The sequence below is a fragment of the Asterias amurensis genome, chromosome 17 (genome assembly GCF_032118995.1).
Source record: "Asterias amurensis chromosome 17, ASM3211899v1".
Lineage (NCBI taxonomy): Eukaryota > Metazoa > Echinodermata > Asteroidea > Forcipulatida > Asteriidae > Asterias > Asterias amurensis.
This window is the reverse complement of record NC_092664.1, coordinates 11,316,514-11,342,331: the sequence shown is the minus strand read 5'-3', so window position 1 is coordinate 11,342,331 and position 25,818 is coordinate 11,316,514. Positions and strand designations below refer to the sequence as shown.

The 25,818-nt window shown below is 36.6% G+C and overlaps 1 protein-coding gene across 12 annotated transcripts in view; it reads right to left on the bottom strand.

Moving 5' to 3' along the window:
• The window catches only part of LOC139949606 (uncharacterized), a 36,274-nt gene extending 22,747 nt beyond the window's left edge, over positions 1 to 13,527 (bottom strand). For 6 of the 12 annotated variants that reach the window (XM_071948030.1, XM_071948039.1, XM_071948036.1 and 3 more), the window contains exons 1-10: positions 13,443 to 13,527; positions 8,085 to 8,261; positions 3,739 to 3,807; positions 3,420 to 3,491; positions 2,999 to 3,070; positions 2,554 to 2,625; positions 1,547 to 1,615; positions 1,117 to 1,188; positions 666 to 731; positions 362 to 433 (exon numbers count right to left, since the gene is read on the bottom strand). In XM_071948030.1, the coding sequence (XP_071804131.1) occupies positions 362 to 433; positions 666 to 731; positions 1,117 to 1,188; positions 1,547 to 1,615; positions 2,554 to 2,625; positions 2,999 to 3,070; positions 3,420 to 3,491; positions 3,739 to 3,807; positions 8,085 to 8,250 (730 nt within the window). In that variant the 5' untranslated portion in view covers positions 8,251 to 8,261; positions 13,443 to 13,527. Of the gene's footprint in view, positions 1 to 361; positions 434 to 665; positions 732 to 1,116; positions 1,189 to 1,546; positions 1,616 to 2,553; positions 2,626 to 2,998; positions 3,071 to 3,419; positions 3,492 to 3,738; positions 3,808 to 8,084; positions 8,265 to 11,609; positions 11,731 to 13,442 lie in introns of those variants that run through there. The other 6 variants (XM_071948037.1, XM_071948035.1, XM_071948031.1 and 3 more) reach the window with 6 other exon arrangements.
• Positions 13,528 to 25,818: the final 12,291 nt, after the last annotated feature.

The window sequence follows — 25,818 nt, the reverse complement described above, 5'->3', positions numbered from 1 at the left end:
TATAAGCAGGCAACATGAGAAGAAATACTGGAATGTGTATAAAATCACTTTGATTTAATTGTATTGTTCAGTGTGTTTGTTTTCTTCCCCCCCCCTGTATTTTCAGTCTCGCTCTCTTAAAAACAAAATATTTAATATTTTGATTTTTCCTCTTAAAAGGCAGTGGACACTTTTGGTAATAACTTAAAATAATTGTTAGTATAAACCTTACTTGGTAACGAGTAATGGGGAGAGGTTGATAGTATAAAACATTGTGAGAAAGTGGTTTTCGAGAAAAAAAGGCATTTCCATGGCAAATTACTTTTTTGAAATTGATTTCGAAACCTCAGATTTAGAATTTTCTCTCAACCAATGTACTCACCATCGCTTCGTTTTCCCATCAGATCAAAGGGTGCAATGCCGGTAAACCTCTGTCTCTTCGATTTTTCTTTTTCTAAAAGACAAACGTAAGAATAAATACATTTAGGTGGCTTTGACCTATCTGTGTCTTCCGGTGTTCTTAGTACTTTCCCGTCTTTTCAATCCTGCTTTTTCTCTCAATATTAACGAAGCAAGTCAAACTTGTCCTTACACAGAAAAAAGGGTTTATTCAATACGGTCTAATTATACAACTTTCGAATCAAACTATACACAGTGAATCTACCTTTCTTAAAGAATGAACTCACCATCACTTCGTTTTCCCACCATATCGAAGGGTGCAATACCGGTTAACCTCTTCGATTTATCGTCTTCTAAAAAAGTAAACAACATATAAGCAGGCAACATGAGAAGTAATACTGGAATGTATTTAAAATCACTTTGATTTAATTGTATTGTTTAGTGTGTTTGTTTTCTATTCCCTTTTCCCCCTGTATTTTCAGTCTCGCTTTCTTAAAAACAAAATAGTTAATATTTTGATTTTTCCTCTTTAAAGGCAGTGGACACTTTTAGTAATAACTAAAAATAATTGTTAGTATAAACCTTACTTGGTAACGAGTAATGGGGAGAGGTTGATAGTATAAAACATTGTGAGAAAGTGGTTTTCGAGAAAAAAGGACATTTCCATGGCAAACTACTTTTTTTGAATTTGATTTCGAAACCTCAGATTTAGAATTTTCTCTCAACCTATGTACTCACCATCGCTTCGTTTTCCCATCAGATCGAAGGGTGCAATGCCGGTAAACCTCTGTCTCTTCGATTTGTCTTCTTCTAAAAAACAAACAGAAAACAAACGTTAGAAGAAAATACAGACATTTAAATTAACTTTTTCTTTCGTTTTGTCAGTCCCGCTTCTTTGAAAAGAAAACAATTTGATATCTTGCTTCAGCTATTCTATATAAACAAAAGACAATTAAAAATACGAAGGCCTAAACATAAATACAAAAATAAAAATAAAATGTTTGCTCGGAATTAATTGTATTTTTTTAGTTTTCTACTTTGTCTTCCGGCTTTTCAGTCCTGGTTAATTCTGAAATTAGATTAAAGAAAATAAGTTAAATATTGTACATAAAAATAAGGACATGAATTTTAAAGAGAACCCTGTTTTTTTCTCAATCAATGAACTCACCACCATCGCTTCGTTTTCCCATCTGATCGAAAGGGACAATGCCGGTAATCTTCCATATCTTCGATTTGTCTTTATTCAAAAACAACAAATAAACAAACAACGTAAACAGAAAATACCGACATGTAATCAAATTTACTTTAACTAAAAAATCGCACTAAAAAGTGTCCTGTTTTGTTTTCTGGCTTAGGAGTCCTGCTTATAGACCCTGGGGTGGATTTCACAAAGAGTTAGGACTAGTCCTAACTTAGGACTAGTCCTAACAGATATCATAAACATACAGCTAGTCCTAAGTTAGGACGGGTAACTCGTCCTAACTCGAGATAAGACTAGTCTTAACTCTTTGTGAAATCCACCCCATGATACTGGTAATAATACATTGTCAAAGACCAGTCGTCTAACTTGCTGTATCTCAACATATACATAAAATAACCAACCTGTGAAAATTTAAACTCAAACTCGGTCATCGAAGTAGCGAGATAGGAAAACACCCTTGTCACACGAAGATGTGTGCTTCCAGATGTTTGATTTCGAGACCTCAAATTCTAAATCCGAGGTCTCGAAATCAAGTTCGTGGAAAATTACTTCTTTCTTGAAAACTATGTTACTTCAGAGTGAGCTGTTTCTCACAATGTTTTATACTATCAACCTCTCCCCATACCTCGTAACCAAGTATGTTTTTGTGCTACTAATTAATTTGAGTAATTTCCAATAGTGTCCACTGCCTTTAAAAAACAAGCAATAATACGTTACTCTTCCTAGATTCCAACACACAAAAAACCATTAGAACAAAATACAGGATTGTATTTAAAATATGCTTTGACCAAAATCTATCTTCCATTGTTCGTTTAGTTTTCATTCCTAAAAGTTTATCTGATTTTGAACAAGAGATTGGACTACACTTTTGATTCAAACTACGCGGTGAATGAAGCCTTTGTTTTTATCAGAGAATTAAACGTTTTTGTTTGATTTTGAAAGAGAATGTGGACTGATTCAAACAAGTGACTGACCATTGCCTCGTTTTCCCATCAGATCAAAAGGTGCGATGCCAGTAAACCTCTGTCTCTTCGATTTGTCTTCCCCTAAAAACAATACAAAAAAACAGTGTATAAACTAAGAAAAATGTACAGACATGTATTTAAATTCGATTTGACTATAGACGATGTGACCTGTGACATCACAGCTTTCAGTTTATTTTTGTTTTCCGTCTTTTTAGTCGCACTTTGTTGAACAAAGTGTTTGATAGATGGATTTTTTCCTGTTTTAAAACAAAATGAAAAAACTTAACGTAAAAAGAAATACATGACTGTTGTTTCGTGTGTTTTCAATCCTGATTTTTCCAAAACATAAAAGAACAAACTAAATTTGTCTCTAAAAATGCTTATCTTAAATTTGAAGAGAGCATGGACTTAACTTTTGTTCCAATTTCAATTTTTCTTAAGTCGAGTAACTCACCATCACTTCGTTTTCCCATCAGATCAAATGGTGCAATACCGGTAAACTTCTGCCGCTTAGACTTGTCTTCTTCTAAAAACAAATAAAAACAAATAACGTACAAACTAAGATAAAAGTACAGATATTTACTTAAATTCGATTTGACTTTAGCTTTCCGTTCCGGTCCCCCCCCCCCGTCTTTGTAGTTCCACCTCGTTGAAACAAAGTATTTTAATAGATGGATTTTTCCACATTTAAAAAAATAAAAACTTAACGTGAAAAGAAATACATGATGTTGTTTCTTGTCCTTTTCAATCCTGCTTTTCCCAAAATTTAAAAGAACAAACTAAGTTTGTCTTAATAAAAACTTATCTAAAGTTTAAAGAGAGCATGGACTAAACTTTTGTTCCAAATCCATTTTTTCTTTAGACGAGTAACTCACCATCACTTCGTTTTCCCATCAGATCAAATGGTGCAATACCGGTAAACTTCTGTCTCTTGGATTTTTCTTCTTCTAAAAACACAAACAAAAATAAGCAAACAATGTACAAGAAGAAATTCATTAAATTTTGCTTTAACAAGTTTGTGTCTTCCGGTGTCCGTTGTTAATTCCCGTCGTTTCAATTATGTTTTATTTTTTTTTTATTTATTTTTTTTTTCAAAAGAAATTATGAAGTAATTAATTAAATTTCTGATTTTCAAAGAGAACATGGACTACACTTTCGTTCCAAAATCAATTTTTCTTTAGTCGAGTAACTCACCATTAGTTCGTTTTCCCATCAGATCAAATGGTGCAATGCCTGTCAACTTCTGTCTCTTGACTTTGTCATCTTATTAACAAAAAAAGTAGAATAGTGAAATAACTAAATGGATAAGGAAATTGTTCATCTATGTTTTTGTTTTCTGGACGGGGTTATAGCTATTTTGAGTAAAGATGTACCATCACAACGACCCTGTATACTGGTAATTATAAAGTCCAGTATTCTTACTTGGTGTATCTCAACATTTATGCACAAAATAAGAAACATGTGAAAAATTAACCTCAATTGGTCGTCGATGTTGCGAGATAATAATCGAAGAAATAACACCCATGACACACGAAGTTGTGTGCTTTCAGATTCTTGATTTCGAAACCTCAACATTTATTTCTGAGAACTCGAAATCAAATACAAATATTTTAGATAAAAACTACTTCTTTACTATACGTTACTTGAGAGGGAGCTGTTTCTCACAATGTGTTATACTACCAACAGCTCTCCGTTGACCGTTACCAAGTAAGTTTTTATGCTAACAATTATTTTGAGCAATTACCATAGTGTACAGTGCATGCCTTTAAAGCCATTATACACTTTCGGAACAGAAAAAAATAAATACAAGTTCACAGGTTTACAAATAACTGACAGGGTCTACGGAAAGTAATGGTAAAGGACTTCTCTTGAAATATTATTCCATGAAATGCTTTACTTTTTGAGATAACATTAAAACAATTATCAATTCTCGACATCGAGAATTACGGATTTATAGTAAACACATGTCATGACACGGCGAAACGTGCGGAAACAAGGGTGGGTTTTCCCGTTATTTTCTCCCGACTCCGATGACCGATTGAGCCTAAATTTTCACAGGTTTATTATTTTATATTAAAGTTGTGATACACGAAGTGTGGGCATTGGACAATAGTGTTTACCGAAAGTGTACACTGGCTTTATAAATAGGAGGTTGTTCACTTCGCACCTTCCAGACACGTGTGTTGCATTTTGAGCGCGCAGACGGCAGACGATAACGAGTATTCAAATTAAACAAACATGCCCCTTGAACATGACATTATTTACCGTGAAAAAAAAAAAGTTATTTAAAGATCTGTTAGCACTATTGGTAATTACCCCAAATAATTGTTAGCATAGAAAGTTATTTGTTAACAGGAATGGAGAGCTGTTGAAAGTATAACCATTGTGAGAAACGGCTCCCTCTGAAGTAACGTAGTGTTTGAGACTTCAGGCCCGAAGCCCTATTTAGGCATCTGAAAGCACTCACATTTTTGCACCAAGGGTGTTTTACATCTACATTATTTTGCAACGTCGATGACAAATTGAGCAAAATTTCACAGAATTGTTATTCTATCCATAATATGTTGGGAATGGGATACAACAAAGGAAAAATGTCCCTAAAATAATGTCATTACCAAAGGTGCCACGTGCCTTTATCTATGCTTCTCTTTCTGTTTTTCTCAGAAAACCGTACTGCAAACAACTCTGCAATTTATGATGATACATTATTGCTACCAATCAACTTTCAAACCCCAAGGGACACTCTCTAAATGTAAAAGAGTGAAAAACACCACCCTTTACATTTCGAGCTGTCCGTATGGCTCATCAAAAAGAGTGGTGGTTATTTCACTCTTTTAGAGGGGTTTCACTCCAGGACAGAGTTTTATTTTGGTTTTTGAGGGTTTTTAGTCCATTCTATGGTTTTTATTTGAAATTGTTGTCCCTTCCTCTTATCGCTGCGGTGTTTTGTTGTGGGTGTAGTTTTTTGTTTTCAATAGTCTGGTTTTGCTTGTGTTTTGATGTTTTATTTTGTGTGATTTTTAAATGTTTCAGTGCAGTCACCTTTTTATATTGTACAATTATATTTTTATCGTTGGCAGGGGTCTGGTTTTACACAATCACATCTTTTGATGACAGTTTTTATAATTTTGTTTTAACCTTGACAGCCACTGTACAACTTGTAACTATTGTGTATGTCTAAAGATTTAAAATAAAATAAAATAAAATAAAAAATAAATAAAAAATCACTCAAAAAGATGCAAAATTCAATCTAAAAGAGTGGAAGACCACTCGAAAAAGAGTTATCATTCATATAGACCATTGGATGATCGCTAGAATTGTTCAAAACCGTTACCCCAACTTTTGGACCACGCAATTTTTATATGTAGGTATGAAATAAAATACAGAAGATCCATTACTTGCTGTTGATTGGCGAAAATTCTGCACCGAATCCCGAAAAGAAACAATTACAGCGACAAATAGTGATGTCAAAATCATCGGAAGCCTGCGATGTGGGTGACGCCATTCGAAGCGTTATTGTGTTTCGTTCCCACACTGTACCATTTAACATACAGTGTATTTCTTCAAACCTGAATAAAAGGATGCCGATTTACAGGCTCGTTCGACAAAATTATAAGTTATCACACAAGCGCGAGTGGAATACGAAGAATTCGATAATTTGATAATAAAATGTTGACACCATAGATATAGTATACAAATATTGACTGCTTTGAGTGTTATGGTTAAAACTATGACTCCCGAGGTGATCCCCGCAGCGTTCTATTTTCCCGAGGCGAAGCCGAGGGAAAATATAACGCTCCGGGGATCATCGAGGGAGTCATATAGTTTAAACCATTGCACGAGTAAAAGCAGCCAATATTGTTTTATAACACCCCAAACATTTCTAAATACTGAACAGACTTTACAGACATGAATGCTACAATCCACGGACGACGCGAATACAGATTGCAAATACTATGTAATCCGAAATGGTTAAAGACTATTAATTTATCATCCTCGTACACGCAACGGACGTCTGGGTACTGCACGTCGTGTGCTAGTCTTTCGGACTAGCGCACGGCAAACCGATGCACGGCAAACCGATGCACTATCACACGGCCGTCGTCTAGCAAAACAAAGACATATCATGTGACGCGCTCTAAACCAATGAAAATTCAGAATATTGGTAAGGGGTGTTTTAAAATAGAATAACTAGATCTGGCACGGGGGCCGCCTTTGCCTATCTCCCGTGTACATTTTCTGTGCGCTGCCGCCAGCACGTGACTTTTTGCCGTCAGCACGTGACATTTAGCGCGTCAAAGGCCTATCTCCCGGCCCGTCCCCATAGATATAGAATAGAATAACTAGATCGGCCGCGCGTACATACGCGGGTTCTGGCATGGGGGCTGCCATTGCCTATCTCCCGTGTACATTTTCTGTGCGTTGCCGTCAGCACGTGACTTTTTGCCGTCAGCACGTGACATTTAGCGCGTCAAAGGCCTATCTCTCGTGTTCATTTTTGCGCGTCGCCTTTCGAACGTAAAATTTTTACCGCGTCCATGGCAAACAATTTTATTTTCTACACAGTTAATGGCACGTATGTACGCGCGGCCGATCTAGTTATTTAATTCTATATCTATGCCCGTCCCATGTTCATTTTTCGCGCGTTGCCTTTCGAACGTGAAATGTTTAATCGCGTCCATGGCGAACAACAACCTTTTCTACACAGACAATGGCGCGTATGTACGCGCGGCCGATCTAGTTATTTTAATTCTATATCTATGGTTGACACACACGCACGTCGTAGCAACGAAAAATAAGTGGCATTGTACTTGATGTTCAATCAATAAAAATCATGGATTTTCGTATGTTTATCGGAAAGAAAAGGAGAAAATTGACATCGTTCGCATTAAACACTTGGAAAAGGTTCTTGCACTGCCGTGAACGATGGGTAAATAGTCCCAGTGAATACAAAAATTACCCCAAAAATTGGTCTGCTCACGAACTGTGCAGTTTTAGAGCTTAGCAACAACCAATTTCGGATTCAGTACCATTGAAACCCCTTGTGCGTCTAATTTTAATGCGGTGCAGAGATGGGGACCACGGAAACCCAAAAATAGGCCCCTTATCAATACCCATCCTATGGGTCTTCAAAGAATGCTTTTTCACTATTTTACATTAAGAGAGCACCAGCTCTATTGAATATGCAAACATGTTTCATTAACAGGGCCCAATTTTATAGCGCTGCTTAGCGGCCGATTTTGTGCTTACTTTGCAATTTCTATTTCATAGCGCTGCTAACCGTAAGCACACGAAAAGGCATGCTAAACTTCCGGTGCTTACCGTACGAAAAAAAATGACGTCACAATGCAAATCCACGGTAAACACGCAATATGGCCGCCCAATTTTTCTGCTAGTCTGTGAAATACGCTAAGGCTTAAGCAATTTCTTTCTGCTACAGTAAGCACGCAAATTTGCTTACCGTGAAGCAGCGCTATGAAATTGGGCCCTGGATGGAAATATTAAAACACACATTTCCAAATTTTGTACAAAAGGCCTACCTTTTAAAGGGTTGTATTCAAACTGCTCTGTGTCTCTTATTGGCCAATCAACGCTAGCCTTACTGCTGTTCTCTTTCACCTTGTCCAATGGCGCAGCAGAACACAAACCGAGGATTACGCTCAACACCAGCAAACCAATTAGAGCTAAACAATTGGTCACAGCCATTTTCGAAATGCCTGCTGGGAAAAAAAGTAACATTAACAAACTTGAAAATCAGTATGATCAGGAAGAACGAAAAAAAATCATTTCTACTCATTTAAAGACAGTGGGCACTATTGGTAATTGTCAAAGAACAGTCTTCTCACTTGGTGTATCTCGACATTATGCATAAAATAACAAACCTGTGAAAATTTTAGCTTGATTGGTCGTCGGAGTTGCGAGATAACTATGGAAGAAAAAAACACCCTTGTCACACGAAATTGTGTGCTTTCAGATGCTTGATTTCGAGACCTCAAATTCTAAACTTGAGGTCTCGAAATCAAATTCGTAGAAAATTACTTCTTTCCCGAAAACTACGTCACTTCATAGTGAGCTGTTTCTCACAATGTTTTATACTATCAATCTCTCCCCATTACTTATTACCAAATGAGGTTTTATGATGATAATTATTTTGAGTAATTACCAATAGTGTACACTGCCTTTAAATTCAAGAACATTTCTCCAATACACTTTAAAAACTGGGGTGTTAAAATTGACTCAATTGATATCAAAAAGAATCAACATTTACACCACAGGGTGTTACAATTAGACTAAATTATGTCAAAACAACTACACTGGTGTTATTCAAAGACTTTGGGTATATTTTTGAAACACAACTAAAATATGTCGACGTATTAACATTAAACTATAACAGTTTGAAGATAATGATAGAAGAAAGCGTATCTTAAAATATTGGTTGCTGTGGTGCTGTAGTTTTTAAGAAATTAGTAAAACATTGTCATGAAAATACGTGTTTACATGCTGAAATAAATGTCGTCTCGTGATCACTGATACGAACATTATGTTCATGACATTGTTTTACCCAATTTTCAAAAACCACAGCACCTCAGCAACTAATATTTTCAGGGAAGCTTTCTACCATCATCAAACGGATAAGTTAAATGTAAATTTGTAGACAATGTGTTTTTTGACCAACAAAAAAAAGTACATAGACCCTTTAAAACAATGATGTCAGTTGGGATTCGAGTGGGTGTAATTGTGTGTACAATTTCATCAATGATACTTCACGGGGGCAACGAATGCGATTGCCCCATGCCCCTGGTTATTGCAATTCTGCCTGAAAATGATCCATTATGTTATTTTAATTTCCTAAGGGTGCCCTTTATCAAGATGAAAAAGCATTTATGTCCTTGCCCGTTCAAAAACAAAGCATAATGGCCTGACAATGATATATTTAATTGTTATCGTTATCAATTGGTTGGTTTTAGCTACAAGTATAGACAAGTTCCAGCTGACTTTATTGGTTTGAAGTTTGGTATCAAATGACTAGTATACCATGCTGCATGGCGTGACATGGCCAAGCCGTCTATCCAAGCTCTGGCGTTGTCAGCAGCAGAATAGGGGTTCGAATCCCGGTCAAGACAGTTTTGCCTATGAGCAAGGCACTTAACCATTATGCTTCAACATAAAAATGGGAAGGTATTGCATTTTGGTCTACAAACTAGGTTAACATTTCATAAAACCTGTAGCTCAAAAACGTGCCGAGCACTGACCAGTATTGCCAGAAACAGGTTACTACCCAAAATTAGTTTACACTGTTGTGACTGGTTGCCCAACTCAATGTTTGCTAAGAAAGCAGTTTTTTCTGCTTAACAGTACGATGAAACTGTGCCCAGGTTCCTAGTGGATGACACTATTGCCTACTCTACGGATTTTGAACGTGCCCCTGGTAACAGTTGATTATGTTATTCAGCCAAAATACAATTGAGTGTAGCCCTGACCTTGAAGTGGACATCGGCCTTGTGATGTTAGGCGATTTATCATAAAATACATGATACGAAACAAAATTGTAGTACACAATCTACTGAACAGTTTCATCTAAACGGGCACAATTTAAAATTAAAACGATTTTTTTTTTCTAGAGCGTTCATACAATGTCAACACTCAGAGTTGTGTCTACTAAAAGGATTTGTGTACTTTTTCTAACACAAAACACAATGTCAACAGATTTACATTAATCTTACACCGTTTGAAGATAATGATAGTAGAAAGCTTGCATTAAAATATTAGTTGCTGAAGTGTTGTATTTTTTGAGAAATGAGGAAAAAAATGTCATGATAATGTGTTTTTACAAGTTAAAATAATTTTCGTCTCATGATCAGTGAGACGAAAATTATTTTCATGACATTGTTTTACTCATTTCTCAAAAACTACAGCACCTCAGCAACTAATATTTTCGGGGAAGCTTTATACTATCATTATCTACAAAAACTGCGTAAGTTTGTGAAAATCTGTATGTGTTTTTTTTGTCCTACAAAAAGTACATAGACCCTTTAAAGACACTAAACACTAGTGGTAATTGTCAAGGACCAGTCTTCGCAATATTGCTGTATCTCAAAACATAATGGGTTCGAATCCCAACCGAGTAACATGCATGTGATACTTTTTTTAAAGGACTCGGGAAAGTGCTGAGTATACAGTGCTAACACACATCGGTGTATGGGTAAAAAAAAAAAAAAAAAAAAAAAAAAAAATATATATATATATATATATAATATACAATATTCTTTATCCCCGATGCAAAATTAATATCTATTATATCGTTGCGGTACCCGCTGCCAAAAACATAGGATTCGAACTGCCTCTAGCTGCCGGGCAACCTCGGTAATCTAGTTGGTAAGACACTGCTCTAGAATTGCAAGGGTCATGGGTTCGAATCCCACCCGAGTAACATGCCTGTGATATTTGTTCACAAGACTCGGGAAAGTGATGAGTATACAGTGCTAACACACATCGGTGTATGGGTAAAAAATAATAATAATAATAACAATAATACTAAACATAATGCATAAAATAACAAACCTGTGACAATTTCAGCTCAGTTTGTCGTCGAAGTTGCGAGATAATAATGAAAGAAAAAGCACCCTTGTCACTCGAAGTTGTGTGCTTTCAGATGCTTGATATGACTTCGAGACATCAAACTCTTATTTTGAGGTCTCAATATCAAATTCGTGGAAAATACTTCTTTTTTCGAAAACCACGTTACTTCAGAGGGAGCTGTTTCTCACAATGTGTTATACTATCAACCTCTCCCCATTAGTCGTTACCAAGTAATGTTTTCTGCTAATTAATTATTTTGGCCACTGCCTTCAAAAGTACGTCAGATAATAAACAACGTTGTTACAAACTTAAAATGTGACATGAAAGGTACTCTTCCTTGATGAATATAACCACATTCTAAAAGAAGAACAAATGTTTCAAAAATCAATATATAACGTCGGCAATGTTGTTGTCTCTTTAAAAGTTCGTCATAATTCCCAACGTTCTTACAATTTTAAATTGTGAAGTTATGTGAAGGTACTTACTTTGCTTTACCACGATGGTAGAAACCAGTGTTAAATCAACCCAAATTATCTGCGCCCGATCGGTGGAACATCCACGCACTTAATGTGCTGTATTGTCTGCGTATTATACATAATATCAATCTCTTAATGGGATGGAAAAAAGCTCCAGGAGCTAGCCGGCCAATTGTGCCCACGATGCGTGACGAGAATTTTTCATTATTTTTAGAATGTTTGTGTTCTTCTAATTAATCTTATAGCTATATAAAACTCATTCAGGGGAGTTTGTTGTGGCTAAACGGCTTATTGCTCGCTCATGGCGTCAATAATCATAAATCAAGTGATGTAAATAGGGTCATAAAAATGGCATGTGCAATCATTTGTACTGTTAGGTTCACATTGTAGTTGTTTTTGTCACCGTTATGCTCAATTAGCCGAGGCTTGCCGCAGCAACATGTGTCATCTCTCTCAGTAGTGTTGGTTCTGAGAAGAAGTGGTGGTTGACCACACAGACAAGGGCATCAAAGCAAGTCAAACATTGTGGAAGTTTCAGCTGACATAGGCATTCGTTATTTCCGCAAAGTAAAAATAATTGTAACCAATTAGGTGCCTAGTATGATTTAGGTCTTTTTTGTTTAACACAAAACATAATGTCGACAGGTTAACATTAAAGTCACCTGGAAATATAATTTTTTTTTTTCTGTCAAACATAAAAGTATATGCTTACGAACAATAAAACAATTTTTTTTAGTAATTGTTTGTCACGATTTGTATGTTTAAAAAATATATAAAGTTGTTTGGGGGGCTGACTCCGCCTACCCCTTTTGTGACGTCAATCGAGGCAGACTTTGCCTGCAATGCGTATAGTAAACACACGTGCAAAGTACATGTATGCCAAGTCGTGAGTTGGTACATTTCGAAAAGTGTTTTTCTGCATTCAGCAGCAATACACCTGGTCGGCATTGCCGGAAAAAACAAAAAAAAAATTATGTGAAACGTACAAACTCACGACTTGGTCCGTAGATGTACTTTGCAATTGTGTTAACTGTACGCATTACAGGCAAAGTCTGCCTCGATTGACGTCACGAACAGCGCAATTTGTAAATAACATAAGAACTGATTTGTTAAAACCTTAGTTAACTGTTTATTCACATTCCACTTATCAACACACATATATTAGTGACAAAAGCTTTATTTTGAAAAAATACCACTTCCAGGTGACTTTAAACTTACTCAGTTTGAAGATAAATATTACTTACTGAGGTGCTGTAGTTTTTGAAAAATTAGTTAATTTAGATGATTTTTTTAGTAGTCACTGGCATTAAAATCCATTAAGTGTCAAGCTGTTACATTCACTTGTCAACAAAAACACTGATGGAAATAAGGTGTTTGTGTTATTGTTGGTAACACAATAACCCATATTTTGTTTTCTGTATTTTTTATTTTTTTTATTTTTTTATATTTTTTTTTATGCAAGTCGCCTGACACACAAGGTCTTAAAACACTTCAAGGTGTGGGCTACCATTATTTTTTTCCAGAGGCCATTGCCACCTACTCCCAGGGCTCAAACAGGGTTACCTATTGTACAGTCCATACGAATGTAGGCTTGGGTATCATCAATTCGAAGCATGGTCGGTAGAGCACAAAGCACTACCTCCCCAATTTTATGTAGCAAGTGTCACGACCGGGATCCGAACCCACACCCTTCTGATCAAACGCTAGTGCTTGAATCCGGTGCTCTTAATCGCTCGGCCATGACACTGCCACAATTGCAAATGATCTGACTTTAACCCCTTCAAGTTAAACTTGGTTCTTGAAACAATAATTTAGTTGTGGATAACAAATAAAAGAACTCACCCCTCAATTCCACAAGTTTCCTGAGGATCCAGCACCGACAGAACTTTCTGACTTATGTTTAGGTACACTCCTAGTGTGTCCATTCCTTTTATACACTATCACCACAACAACACAACTATTCCATCGTGATGAAATCGTGACCAACTTGGCTAGTAACATCCGTCATGGTTAATTTGGATAAACCCCTAAAATCACGACGTTGTTAAAACCACTGATTTAGGTTGAAATATTGTGTTTTTGTTCTCGTGACTTTCTTCTCCTTTTTTCCCCTCTTTATACCCGAGGCCATTGGCCTCAATATTGTTTATAACTGCATTAAACTCCAAGCGTCATCGACAGACTCCGTTCGTCATTGAAGACATTGTCTTGCCCTATGTACATATGGTTGGTGTCAAACAGTCTTAGAGGGAAATGGTTTTATAAATTAAAGACACTGGACACTATAGGTAATATTGTCAAAGACCAGTCGTCTCACTTGGTGTGACACACTTGTCAGAAGAAGTTGTACGCTCAAATTCGAAATCTGAGGTCTCGAAATCAAATTCGTGGAAAATTACTTCTTTCTCAAAAACTACATTACTTCAGAGGGAGCCGTTTCTCATAATGTTTTATATTATCAACCTCTCCCCATTACTCGTTGCCAATTAAGGTTTTATAATAATAATTATTTTGAGCAATAGTGTCCACTGCCTTCATTTTTGTGAAGAGATATCGAGAATTGATATTGCCCCATTTTAGCTTGTTCTTTGTTATTGTTGATACCACACAGTTTCCACATTATGCACCGACCACAAGCTGGTTCGAATCCCATGTTGCTATTATAATAAGACCGGGTATGTCGACTCTTTTTTGTCTCCAAAGTATGTAAGTATGGGACTGCATTCGGCGGTAGAATATCATCTTGCAAATACCAATCAAACAAGGTGTTTTTCATGAGATGAGGGTAAATTATGTCCGATGAGCTCACTGGTGCAAATCATTGTGTAAACCATTAATGGTTCTGAAAAGCTTAATCGGTTTGATTAATGAGCATTTCCTATTGACCATTCACAGACAACGGTAATTTTGGCACATTTGATTTGTGACTTTGCCTCATTGTTACTCGTGTTGCCAAGTTCATCAACATGTAGTCATTGCAAATGTGGTATCATTTTAAAGAGGAACAGTTCAGCTTTGTATTGATATATACCAAATACAAAGAAATTATTAAATAATAACAAATATATTGGATTGAAAAAAGTTTCCTTACTTTTTGTGAGCAGTTTACTATTGGCGTCAAAAAACCTTAGAGGTAAATGGATTTCGATGTGAATGTTTTAGCAGGTTTTTGAGATTTTTGTTTTACCACACAGTCTTCAAACATGCACCGGAAGCGAGTTGGTTCGAATCCCAGACTGAGATCTTCTAACGCTCCAGTCCCAATATTGCAAGACCGAGTGTATCGTTACTACTTTTATTTTGTGATCAAACTTTAAAGGCAGTGGACACTATTGGTTATTACTCAAAATAATTATTAGCATAAAACCTTACTCATAATAAGTAATGGGGAGAGGTTGATAGTATAACACATTGTGAGAAACGGCTCCCTCTGAAATAACGCAGTTTTCGAGAAAAAAGTAATTTTCCACGAATTTGATTTCGAGACCTCAAATTTAGAATTTTAGGACTCGAAGTCAAGCATCTGAAAGCACACAACTTCGTGTAACAAGAGTGTTTTTTGTTCCATAGTTATCTCGCAACTTCGACGACCGATTGAGCTAACAAAATTCCACAGGTTTGTTATTATTATGCAATGTTGAGATACACCAAGTGAGAAGACTGGTCTTTGACATTTACCAATAGTGTCCAGTGTCTTCAAATTGCGACTGTCCACTCACCTTGCAGAGCACACAACGTTCACAAAAAAAAACATTTTTGTAAAAAAAAAAACTTCAAAAATACACCATAAACACTTGATGTTTTTGATTATTGTTAATTTTATCACTTATAAGTATGTTTGTAGTCTTTGCATTTCGTTTAGTTATACAATCATTCATTTGAACAATAAGGTAAAGTTTAAAACTATACAGAGTATTGTGTGGGTTAGTTGATATTAATTGCGTATTGTTTATGAGGCACGATGCAAGTTAGACTGTGTACACTCATCGTGATGAGATAATTATTGCCGCTTCTTTGATTGTAATTAGACACTTTTAGGTATAAACCAGTTTAACTTGTTTAACTGTATTAGGTCCTTACCCGCCTTTGATGTGCGAGCACTTCCTGCTCACGCAAGCCATGCTTAAGCCCGGTTCAAACTTCCTAATGCGTATGATGAGTTTTTCAAAATGAAACTTAGGCCGTACACACTAACCGGATGGGTAGTGGAAATGGCTCAATATCCAAATGTTTTTGTAACACATTAACTCAACTATATCCAAAACCCTTGCTTTTACCACAAAATCCACAATTGTTATCTCTACCCCATGTACATCATTTTGTTCCCTTGTCAAACTCCGTCATGTATCAACTTAAACACACAACAGAATAAAAGGAAACCACCACGTATTCGACTTGTAAAACCAAATCGTAGACAGACATTCGCACCACCCCCCCCCCCCAAAAAAAAAAAAAAAAAATAAAATAAATAAATAATAAACAATAAAATAGATTAAATGAAACAAAATAAAATAAAATAAAATAAAAAATAAATAAATAAATAAATAAAAAATACACGAGAGAGCTTAGCAATCATCCCTTGCTAAATTATAGCAAGGCTTCATCATTTTGCAAAAATGTACCTCGAGTAAAAGGACCACTATTTGTGTACTGTACATGATCACTTGTAAAATATTGTCATAATTGGATTGCTTGATTGCTGGATTGTTATTACTTTAAGAGAGCAGGGTATGGGTCTGTGAGTGCACACCTTTTGTCATGCTTCTCCCTGGACGGCATCAACTCGTCTCGTTGCAATGCCAAAATGAATTAAAACTAAATTGAAAACAAAATAAATTACCTAATCATCACATTTTACCGCTTCCACTTCGAATGCCTGTTCAACCTGTCTGATAGCGTAAAACTCGGTGCTGATCAATCAAAACCAACACTCTTCACGAAAAAAATAAAAATAAAAATAGTAATAAAAAACAAAATTATTTATAAACATAATAGGCTTAAAAAAGCTAATTTTGTCTAACGAGATTTGATCCCCATGGGGTTCAGGGGCTCATGATTTGTAACGAGGCGTGGTGGGGTGACTTATGCTGGTGGATTACTAGATTATGTGAGCCTGACATGATGGGCTTAACAAGCCAGATAGCAAGGTGGCAGCGATCACGGCTTCCTACTTCTCACAAACACGATGTGATGTTGGGTGTAATCTCTTTTTAAATTAGCCATGGGTTTATTTACTCATTTGTGTTGTTGCGGTAATTGTAATAAAGGGGGCTTCTTCTTCTTCGTTGGCGCTCAAATCCTTCACTCGATGGCGCTCATGTCACTTCCTGGTCACTGAGCCATTTATTTATTTCTCAGCTCCCTTGGGAGTATACAACATGTGGGCTGCCAAAATATGCTGCACACCAGGCTAAACCAATCACAAGAACCACATTTTGCACTCGCAACCTAATTGCCCATTGGTGATGAGAGGCAATTATAAGTATGGGGAAGTCAAGTACGCAATTGCCAATGACCGGGATTCGAACCCACACCCCGATGGCCAAGCCTCAAGAACTTCTGTCCGACGCTTGAAAGACAGCGGACACATTTGGTAATTGGTAATATACCCCACCCAACATATGCACATTAAACATAACAAACCTGTAAACATTTTTAATCAATTGGTCATCGAATTTGCAAGAGAAAAGTGAAAGAAAAACCCTTGTCGCACAAAATGTGTGTACTTTCTGTTGCCTAAAAGAAGACTTCAGACCTGAGATCTGTTTTCAGAGTTCAATATTTTAGGGAGAATTGATTACCTGCTTCTCAAAAAATATGTTACCTCATTTGAAATGTATCCAGTCAGTTTCCCGTGTGGTTTATAACATTTTATTAAGTGTAAATCTGTATATAAATATTTACAGTACGAAACCCACCAGGAAATAAGTAATCAAACATTAAATTTTTGAAATTTCAGCGTTTATTATTTTGTTTTACTTATTTTATTGAAGACTCGTGGTCAACAACAACTGTGTTCGCGTCTCCAATTTCAATTCCTATACTCATTGATTCCAGTTTTAACACCGTCTCAAACGAAACGCGTCCACGAATAACCCAAATCAATTAATGACGGGTTGGTACTCGCTCAGCCGAGCTGATTTAGCCGGAAATATTGCAGTAATAAAAGTCACGGTCGAGTTGGCATCTAACATGGTCGCACATAAACGATCATGTCATTTATAGACCACGCTGGTAACGGATGACTCAGTTTTGGACGAGTTGACTGAACTCGGACCCCGGTGCTTAATGTCCCGTGTCGATTTTATCACAAGGCTGTCATTTTTTAAATTATGTTGGTGATCAAGGACCAGCTCATCACTTAAATCATTCATTCATTAGGTATAATGGTTCATTCTTTAAAAAAATATCCCCATGGCGATCAGGGTTCAGAATACGGGCAAACAACATTATGCGATACATTGCACAACAGCTTATGGTGCGTGGGTGGAAAAAAACCATGACAAATCAATAATGTATAACAGCAAGCGTCCAAATTCCACCAGTGGAAAGAATATGGGGAGGGGGGGTCAAGTCGACCCAAATCCTGGTCACTGGTGATTCCTTACTATTTCATCCCTGGAACTCGTTCGGTTCAAAGAAAACACATCCGTCAGGTTGTTTTGACACAGTTATTTATTCAAATTGTGTACTATTTCGAGAAAAAACAAAAAGAGACAACAAAATAAAAATAGAAATACCGTGGGGATCATGCACGAAACTCGCCTGTTCATGATAGGTGACAATTTTAAGTGAGGCGGAATCGTGACCAGTCTGCGTCACATAGCAATTATTAACTGTCGGTAAATCTCATTAAAATATTGTCATACCATTGAAATTAATATTCCCATATCGAACACGTGGGCGATTGTTTGGAAACCACAATTTTTTTTTAGAACATATTTTTTTTTTTTCGGTTTGAGACCTTGGACACCTTTGGTAATTGACAAAGACCGGTCTTCTCACTTAATGTATGTCACCATATGCATAAAATAAAAAAAACGTGATATTTGAGATCAATCGGTCGTCGAAGTTGCGAGAGAATAATTGAAGAAAATAAAAACACCTCTGTTGCACAAAGTTGTGCGCTCTCAGATGCTTGATTTCGAGAACTGAACTGCTGAGGTCTCGAAATAAATTCAAATATTTTAGTGAGGAATTACTTCTTTCGCAAAAGTTTGTCAGTACAATTATTTTTGTCTATGGATCACAGACTGTCCAGTACTTCCGGCTCTAAAACTGACAACAGACTGTCGTTGTAACATTTTACAAAAATCACCCCCTCTATCATCCAAAGTTTTTGTTTGTTTGTCAAGGCAGAATTAGTTCAATCTTAAAAGCAGCGCACACTATTGGTAATTGTCAAAGACCAGTCTTCTCACTTGGTGTATATCAACATATGCATATTATAACAAACCTGTGAAAATTTGAGTTCGATTGATCGTCGGCGTTGAGAGATAACTGTGAAAGAAAAAAAAACCCTTGTCACACGAAGTTGTGTGCTTTCCGATGCTTGATTTCGAGACCTCAAATTCTAAACTTGGGGTCTCGAAATCAAATTCGTGGAAATATACCGAGAACTACGTCACTTCTGAGGGAGCCGTTTCCCACAATGTTTTTTACTATCAACCTCTCCCCATTACTCGTTACCAAGTGAGGTTTTATGCTGATAATTATTTGAGTAAAGGAACTCCAGTCTTTGAATAGCGCTTGAAAAGGTACCGTTGTTATTATTGTTTGCTCAATGCATCTTTTAGGGCTTTTATAAAGTGGAGCCACAGTGGCTTACAGTGGAATAACGTCACACTTGTACGAGCAGCTTCCCGAATACTGTATTCAATTTCTTGTTGAAAAGCTCAATCATTATAAATTATAATTCCAGAGCAAATCCACGAGATAAATGTAAGCGTTTCATTGCCGTCATGGTTCTGAACAATCACATAAGCTACGTTTATATTGCCACAATAACAAAAATGAACAAAAAGTAGGCATAATGACGCGACAGAAAATAATTACCATAACACCTTTTGCAATGTTTGTGTTTGTTTGTGTTTTATTTTTTATTTATTTTTTATTTTATTTTTTTGGGGGGTCGGTTATACTTGTTCTCCAAACAAATGTTGATTGTCAATGTTCCTTTAAAATTGTTGTTTTTTAATTTAAACGTGTTTTTTTTTCTTCGTCTTCTGGTTTCTTTGGTTTGTTCAGGCGTGTTGTTCGTTGTTTAAGAATAGTTTTCCGTTGGGCGATGCTGTGGCTTTACACAGGTTAGACGAACATAAGGAACTGTCATGGTGTGCCGTCCCCGTTAACAAGTCGTCATCGTCTCCTCAATACTTGTGTTTAAACTGACCGCATTCTCGTAAAAATCTGTGGAATGCAAAACTTATTCCATCTCTCGGGTTGAAGTCCAAAAATACCGTGACATTAACCGACACTTTTAAACAATTACTTAACTCCACCTGTTGAGGAGGCGATACAACCCCGCCGTTTTTGTTCCCCTGCCCCCGATGCCACGATTACAGTTTCAAGTCAACCTTGACTTGGTGTGTCCCTCAAGGCTCAGTGCTGTGTCCTTTTGTGCTCTTGACAAAGTGCTGTGACGCAGTGTGACTAATTAGAGACGTAACCATTCATTCAAACACATTTTAATGGCACTGTACACCATATTGGTGTTTATTTAAAACATATGTTAGCATAGCAACTTACTTACGAGCAATGGAGAGCTGTTGATAGTTTGAGAAAAAGCTCCCTCTAGAGTAACGTAGTTTTTAGGCTTTTACTATACATCTCAAAGCACACACTCATTCATTTGTGAAAAAAAGCTTTTTTTTTATAACACAAAGTGAAGATAATGGTATTTGATAATTACCAAAGGTGTCCGGTGCCTTTAAAGATACCGATTTTGTCTTTGGGTGTGAATTGCCCGTGTCAAGTCTCAAAAGATCTTGATAAAAGTCATACCTCGTGAACCGCGACGCATAGTGGCATGATGGGGGCTCTCATCGGTCTTGAACTCAAGACACAATACCGTTGGGTCATTCCTAAAGTACCGTGTATAATTATTACTTAAAGGTGCGAAGTGTGAAAGGCACTTGACATTTTAGTAATTGTCAACGACCAGTATTCTTACTTGTTGTATCAAAACAAAACAACAAAATAACACTGTCTGTGCAAATTTTGACTCCATTGGTCATCGAAGTTGCAAGACAATAAAGAAAGAAAGAAAAAAAAAACCTCGTTGCATAATTAATTTGTGTGCTTTCAGATGTCTAATAACGGTCTTCAGGCCCTGAAGTATTTTATTATTTAAGTGATAAATTACATACCTCATAGACTATGTTTTCTCAAGGACTATGATATTTCATGGGGCGCCATTTCCCACAAAGTTGTATACCACCAAAAGCTCTCCAATGCTTGTTAAAGTAACTTTTTAAGCTGACAATTATTTTGAGTAATGACTATTAGTGTCCAGTGCCATTAAAGGTGTGATGTGTCCTCCTGTACGTTAAAGTTAACTTTATGCACTTAATCAAACTGTTAACTGACATCAGACTGCTGTTTAAACGATGATTCATAAATACCTCAGACAGTTTCGATATTCCTATTGGTGGAGAGCCCGTCACGTGGGGTGTTTAAACCTTTTTGATAATGACGTGTATAACCGGTTGTGAGCGGATACTACGCGCTAGTCTTGGTGCAATTACGTTTCTTGTTACGGGCAATGCGGCCGCTGTCGGTAAGTTGGCCGCGCTGCGTGTGTGTGAAAGGAAAACGAGTCAGAAGTCAGAACGACGTGTGGCCAAGACTATACGCGCATGCGCACGAACGGAGCCGGAATCTGTCGGAAGCGTCTCAGTCATAACAATAAGGACTTTTCGTTTTCGACGACGGATGGTTCTGCGACGGTTGTTCAGCTAAACGTTGTCGTTTTGAGCGCAACGAAGATTCATCCCAAGTACTGTCGTAGAAATTAAGGGACGACCGTCCTCAAAGCCGACGCATGCGCAGATGACGCCAAATGTCATCTTTACCGTCGCAGAACCATCAGTTGTCGAAAACGAAAAGTCCCTAATGCAACACACGGACGTCATATTGTACATGTACACATACAGAGCTCCAGCATATCGGAAACGGATAACTTTACAGAGTTTCTTACTTTATTACACCTTTTCACCAAAAAGGCATTTATAAATGCGAATAAAATAGTTGTCTTGTGATAAAGGCCATCGCCTTTGGCTCGGGCCTTTATCACACGGGAACGACCCTGCCGGTTCTGGCGGCCGTGAAAGAACGAGTCACTACACTATTATTCCCTTATTTATTCGTTTAAAACAAGATAAGTTTAACCAAAATGTCACGTTGGGAATTGAGATTTGTTTTGAGAGAAACTGCACGCGTTTACGTTTACGTTTGTTTCATCAATGCAGCCATAAATCACAGAGTAACACCAAAGGGTTGTCAAACTGACATCGGTTGTGTAGGTCCCTTGGTCTTGGTCTTTATCCTTGTCTCGGGTTTACCGGTTTGTCTCGGGTTTACCGGTTTGTCTCGGGTTTACCGGTTTGTCTCGGGTTTACCGGTTTGTCTCGGGTTTACCGGTTTTGTCTCGGGTTTACCGGTTTGTCTCGGGTTTACCGGTTTGTCTCGGGTTTACCGGTTTGTCTCGGGTTTACCGGTCTTGACGACATCACTGATTGACGGTACATGTATGTTTTACCTAAAACAAAATTACATAAACGTAAACTTCTTTCGGTATCATCTTTTAAGGCTAACATGAAAGGAAATCCAGGCCATTGACGAATAACACTTATTTCTCCCCTGATACAACATCATATTTTGGTTAAATGACAAATCAATATGCGATTGTGACTATGTGGCTTTCATTAAAAACAGGAGATGACCTTTTAAATAATTGAACGAGTGGGAGTCAAGTAGGAGTAGAAAATGTTTTCAAATAATGGTTACAAATAAACAAACTGCGCTTTTCAGAAAAATTCCCCCACGAGAGTGGGTGTCGCGTTGCAATTGATATTGTGTTAATGACAATCATTTGAAGAGTTACAATACATGACCGTAACATACGTTGGAACAAAAGACGCGTGAGAAGAGCTTGCACTGTTATGTCCATTGGGAAAACCGTTGTGTAAATTTGTAAGAATTAATCAGGCGTTGCATGTAAGGGTATACGCAATACTTATTTGTGAATGGCCTCTAAAATTGATTTTGTCTGGTTTACGGTAAGAGTTATAAAGGTGTAGGGACAGAGTTAATGTTGGGGTGAGAGTTTCTAATTCATGTACAAAAAGATCGAGTAATTTTTTTTATTCAAATTGAAAATATGTTAGGTCGAGAATAATGCTGTTGCAAACGCCCAAAGTGCAAGCAAGTTTGTTTTGGTTGAGATTGTTGTTCAAAAGTGTAACACGAGCTGGTGCGGTAGATATAAAGAGAAGAGAATGTGTGAACAAAACAAAATATGTACAAATATGATACAGGATGATTTCACAATGAAATATAATAAACTTTTGGGTGAAAGGTAAAATTATTTACTTATTGTGATTAAAGCCTTTGGACACTTTCGGTTAACAGTGTTGTCCAAGGCCCACACTTCGTGTACCACAACTTATATATAAAATAACAAACCTGTGAAATTTTAGGCTCAATCGGTCATTGGAGTCGGAGGAAAATAACGGGAAAACCCACCCTTGTTTCCCCACGTTTCGCCGTGTCATGACATGTGTTTAAAATAAATCTGCAATTCTCGCTAACGAGAATTTGTATTGTTTTAATGTTTTCTCAAAAGGTAAAGCATTTCATGGAATAATATTTTAAGAGAAGTCTTTCACCATTACCTTCTGTAAACCCTGTAAGTTTTTTTTTAAATCTGTGAGCTTTTATTTTATGTTTTTCTGTATATTTTATTTTTATTCTGTGTATAATGGCTTTTAAAGTTTATTTTCGAAATTAAATATTTTTTTTGCAGGGATCCCCGGACCGTTAATACAAACATAGTTTTGCACTATCATTTCATCAGCTCGCTAACAAAACATTCGATACATTGGGCCAGTTGTCAACATGATTAACAGGTCAATCTTAACAGTGTGCGGGCGGCAAACTGCCTCACAATCAAACAAAATTATGATTGACCATTATTCATTGTTTTTTTTTAGTCAGCTCGCTAAAAAACAATTGATACATTGAGCCAGTTGTCAACATGATTAACAGGTCATTCTTAACAGTGTGCGGGCGGCAAACTGCCTCACAATCAAACAAAATTATGATTGACCATTATTCATTGTTTTCTTTTGTGTCGTTGGATGTTATAAATAAATATGTATATGTGTGGGTGCCTGGAACAAAAGATATCCATAATCTGAAAAGGTTTTAGAGATGATGTCCGCACAATGCCTTTGCAAAAACTATAACGAAATACTTTACTTATTTAGCTTTACTTTTGAAATTTATTTTCGAATTGACTGAAAATATTAAAGGCATCACTGATCACTGGATCTAAATCGACTGACGAGAATTGTTTGTACCAATGAATAATTTATGATTAGTGCCCGGTGCTTTTAACCAACCAAACAAACAAACATACATTAAACACTAACCCGGAGACAGTGGGCGTTTGAAAGAAAAAAAAAAGATATATTAAGAAGGACAATCAAATGGAATTCAACTATTAATTTTCGTTTCAATTGTACATACTCAATCTGCATTTGTTGTGTTCTTTTGTCACACCTAATTAATGACTCCCCTCTTATTTGTTTTGTATATATTTCTAGGCAACCAAGTCCTTGTATATATTAATTACTTTCATTCCTTTAATTTGTAAATAAGTTTTGGGGTGTTTTGTTTTTGAATGATGAGGTATTTTGTTTTTGAATGAGGAGTCGTATAACTCCAATCAAGAGAAAAAAAAATGATAAGCCGTGAATAAGGCATCACGTGGCCCGGCTGACTTCGGGTGCCTGCGCGGAATGTTTTTTTTTTTTTTTTTTTTTTTTTTTTTTTTTATGCGATGAAATGGAAGTGAGTTTTATGAATGTAGCGTTTGGCTTAACAATCCTTCAAGCTGCCCGGATACGATGCATGTGACATATAAATACATGCGTGAAGACACACTATATGGGGCCGAAAAGATATGACACTGACAAAAGGAATATATTCCTGACATCGATGAAAGCTTTTTGTTATTTTTACTGTGAAATGTGCTGATTGATTTTCTATAATTTGCCGACGGGGAGTTAAGCAAAATATCACTTCCATCCTCACATCAATACTTCGGTATTTACAATAATTGGAACTTGCACATGTTTTTTCATCCAGCACAAAATAAAGGAAAACATAGTTTGATAATATTGAGAAAGTAAAAAAGGAAGCACGCCCCTGCTTCACTAGGTTAGATTTGTACATTACTTACTTGGCACACAGATACTCGTGTTAAACAAATACTTTCACTTGAAACAGTTTTCATGATTTGCTGTAGTTTTGAATATAATGAGGACAACCGGATCTTTGGGAACGAATTCTGTTGTTTAAAAGTCCTACTTTAAACAGTGTTGTAGTTGTAAGCTCATCGCCTGGTGAATGTTTCCATCCATCACCGTTTTAAGATGATATCAATTCCTACTTTCATCTCCCAGAGTTGCTTCCAGCGTAGTGTTTTTCTTTTTGTATTTACATGGATAATATTCCCGGGACTGTTTTGCTCCTTGTAGCCATCACCACGAGTGGCTTTTATTGTTTTAACGAACTTGGATTATAAAGAAAATGAAGAAGAAGAAGAAAAGAACAAAAAAAACGCCGATTGAGATAAAACTGTCAGTGGTTTGTTCATTCATGTATGCAATAAACAAGGTATTTGACAACTACCAATGTTGTATGTGTGCTTCACCGCTTCAAGGATATGTTTTAAAACTGTAGGCTTGAGAAGCTGGGATGCCATCATGACGTTTTATTTAGAAGCACATTCATGACAATTTTCGGAAAATATATATTATCGTGCTCCAACACCAATATTATAAACATTACTACTGACCAAACGTGTATGTAAATGTCTGCACAAGGGCCAAAGCAGTTCCCTTTATATCATCATGGAGGTAGATATATTTCTACCTCCATGGTATCATTGTATACAAGTTAATGAAAAGAAGAAAACAAAACTAATGAAATC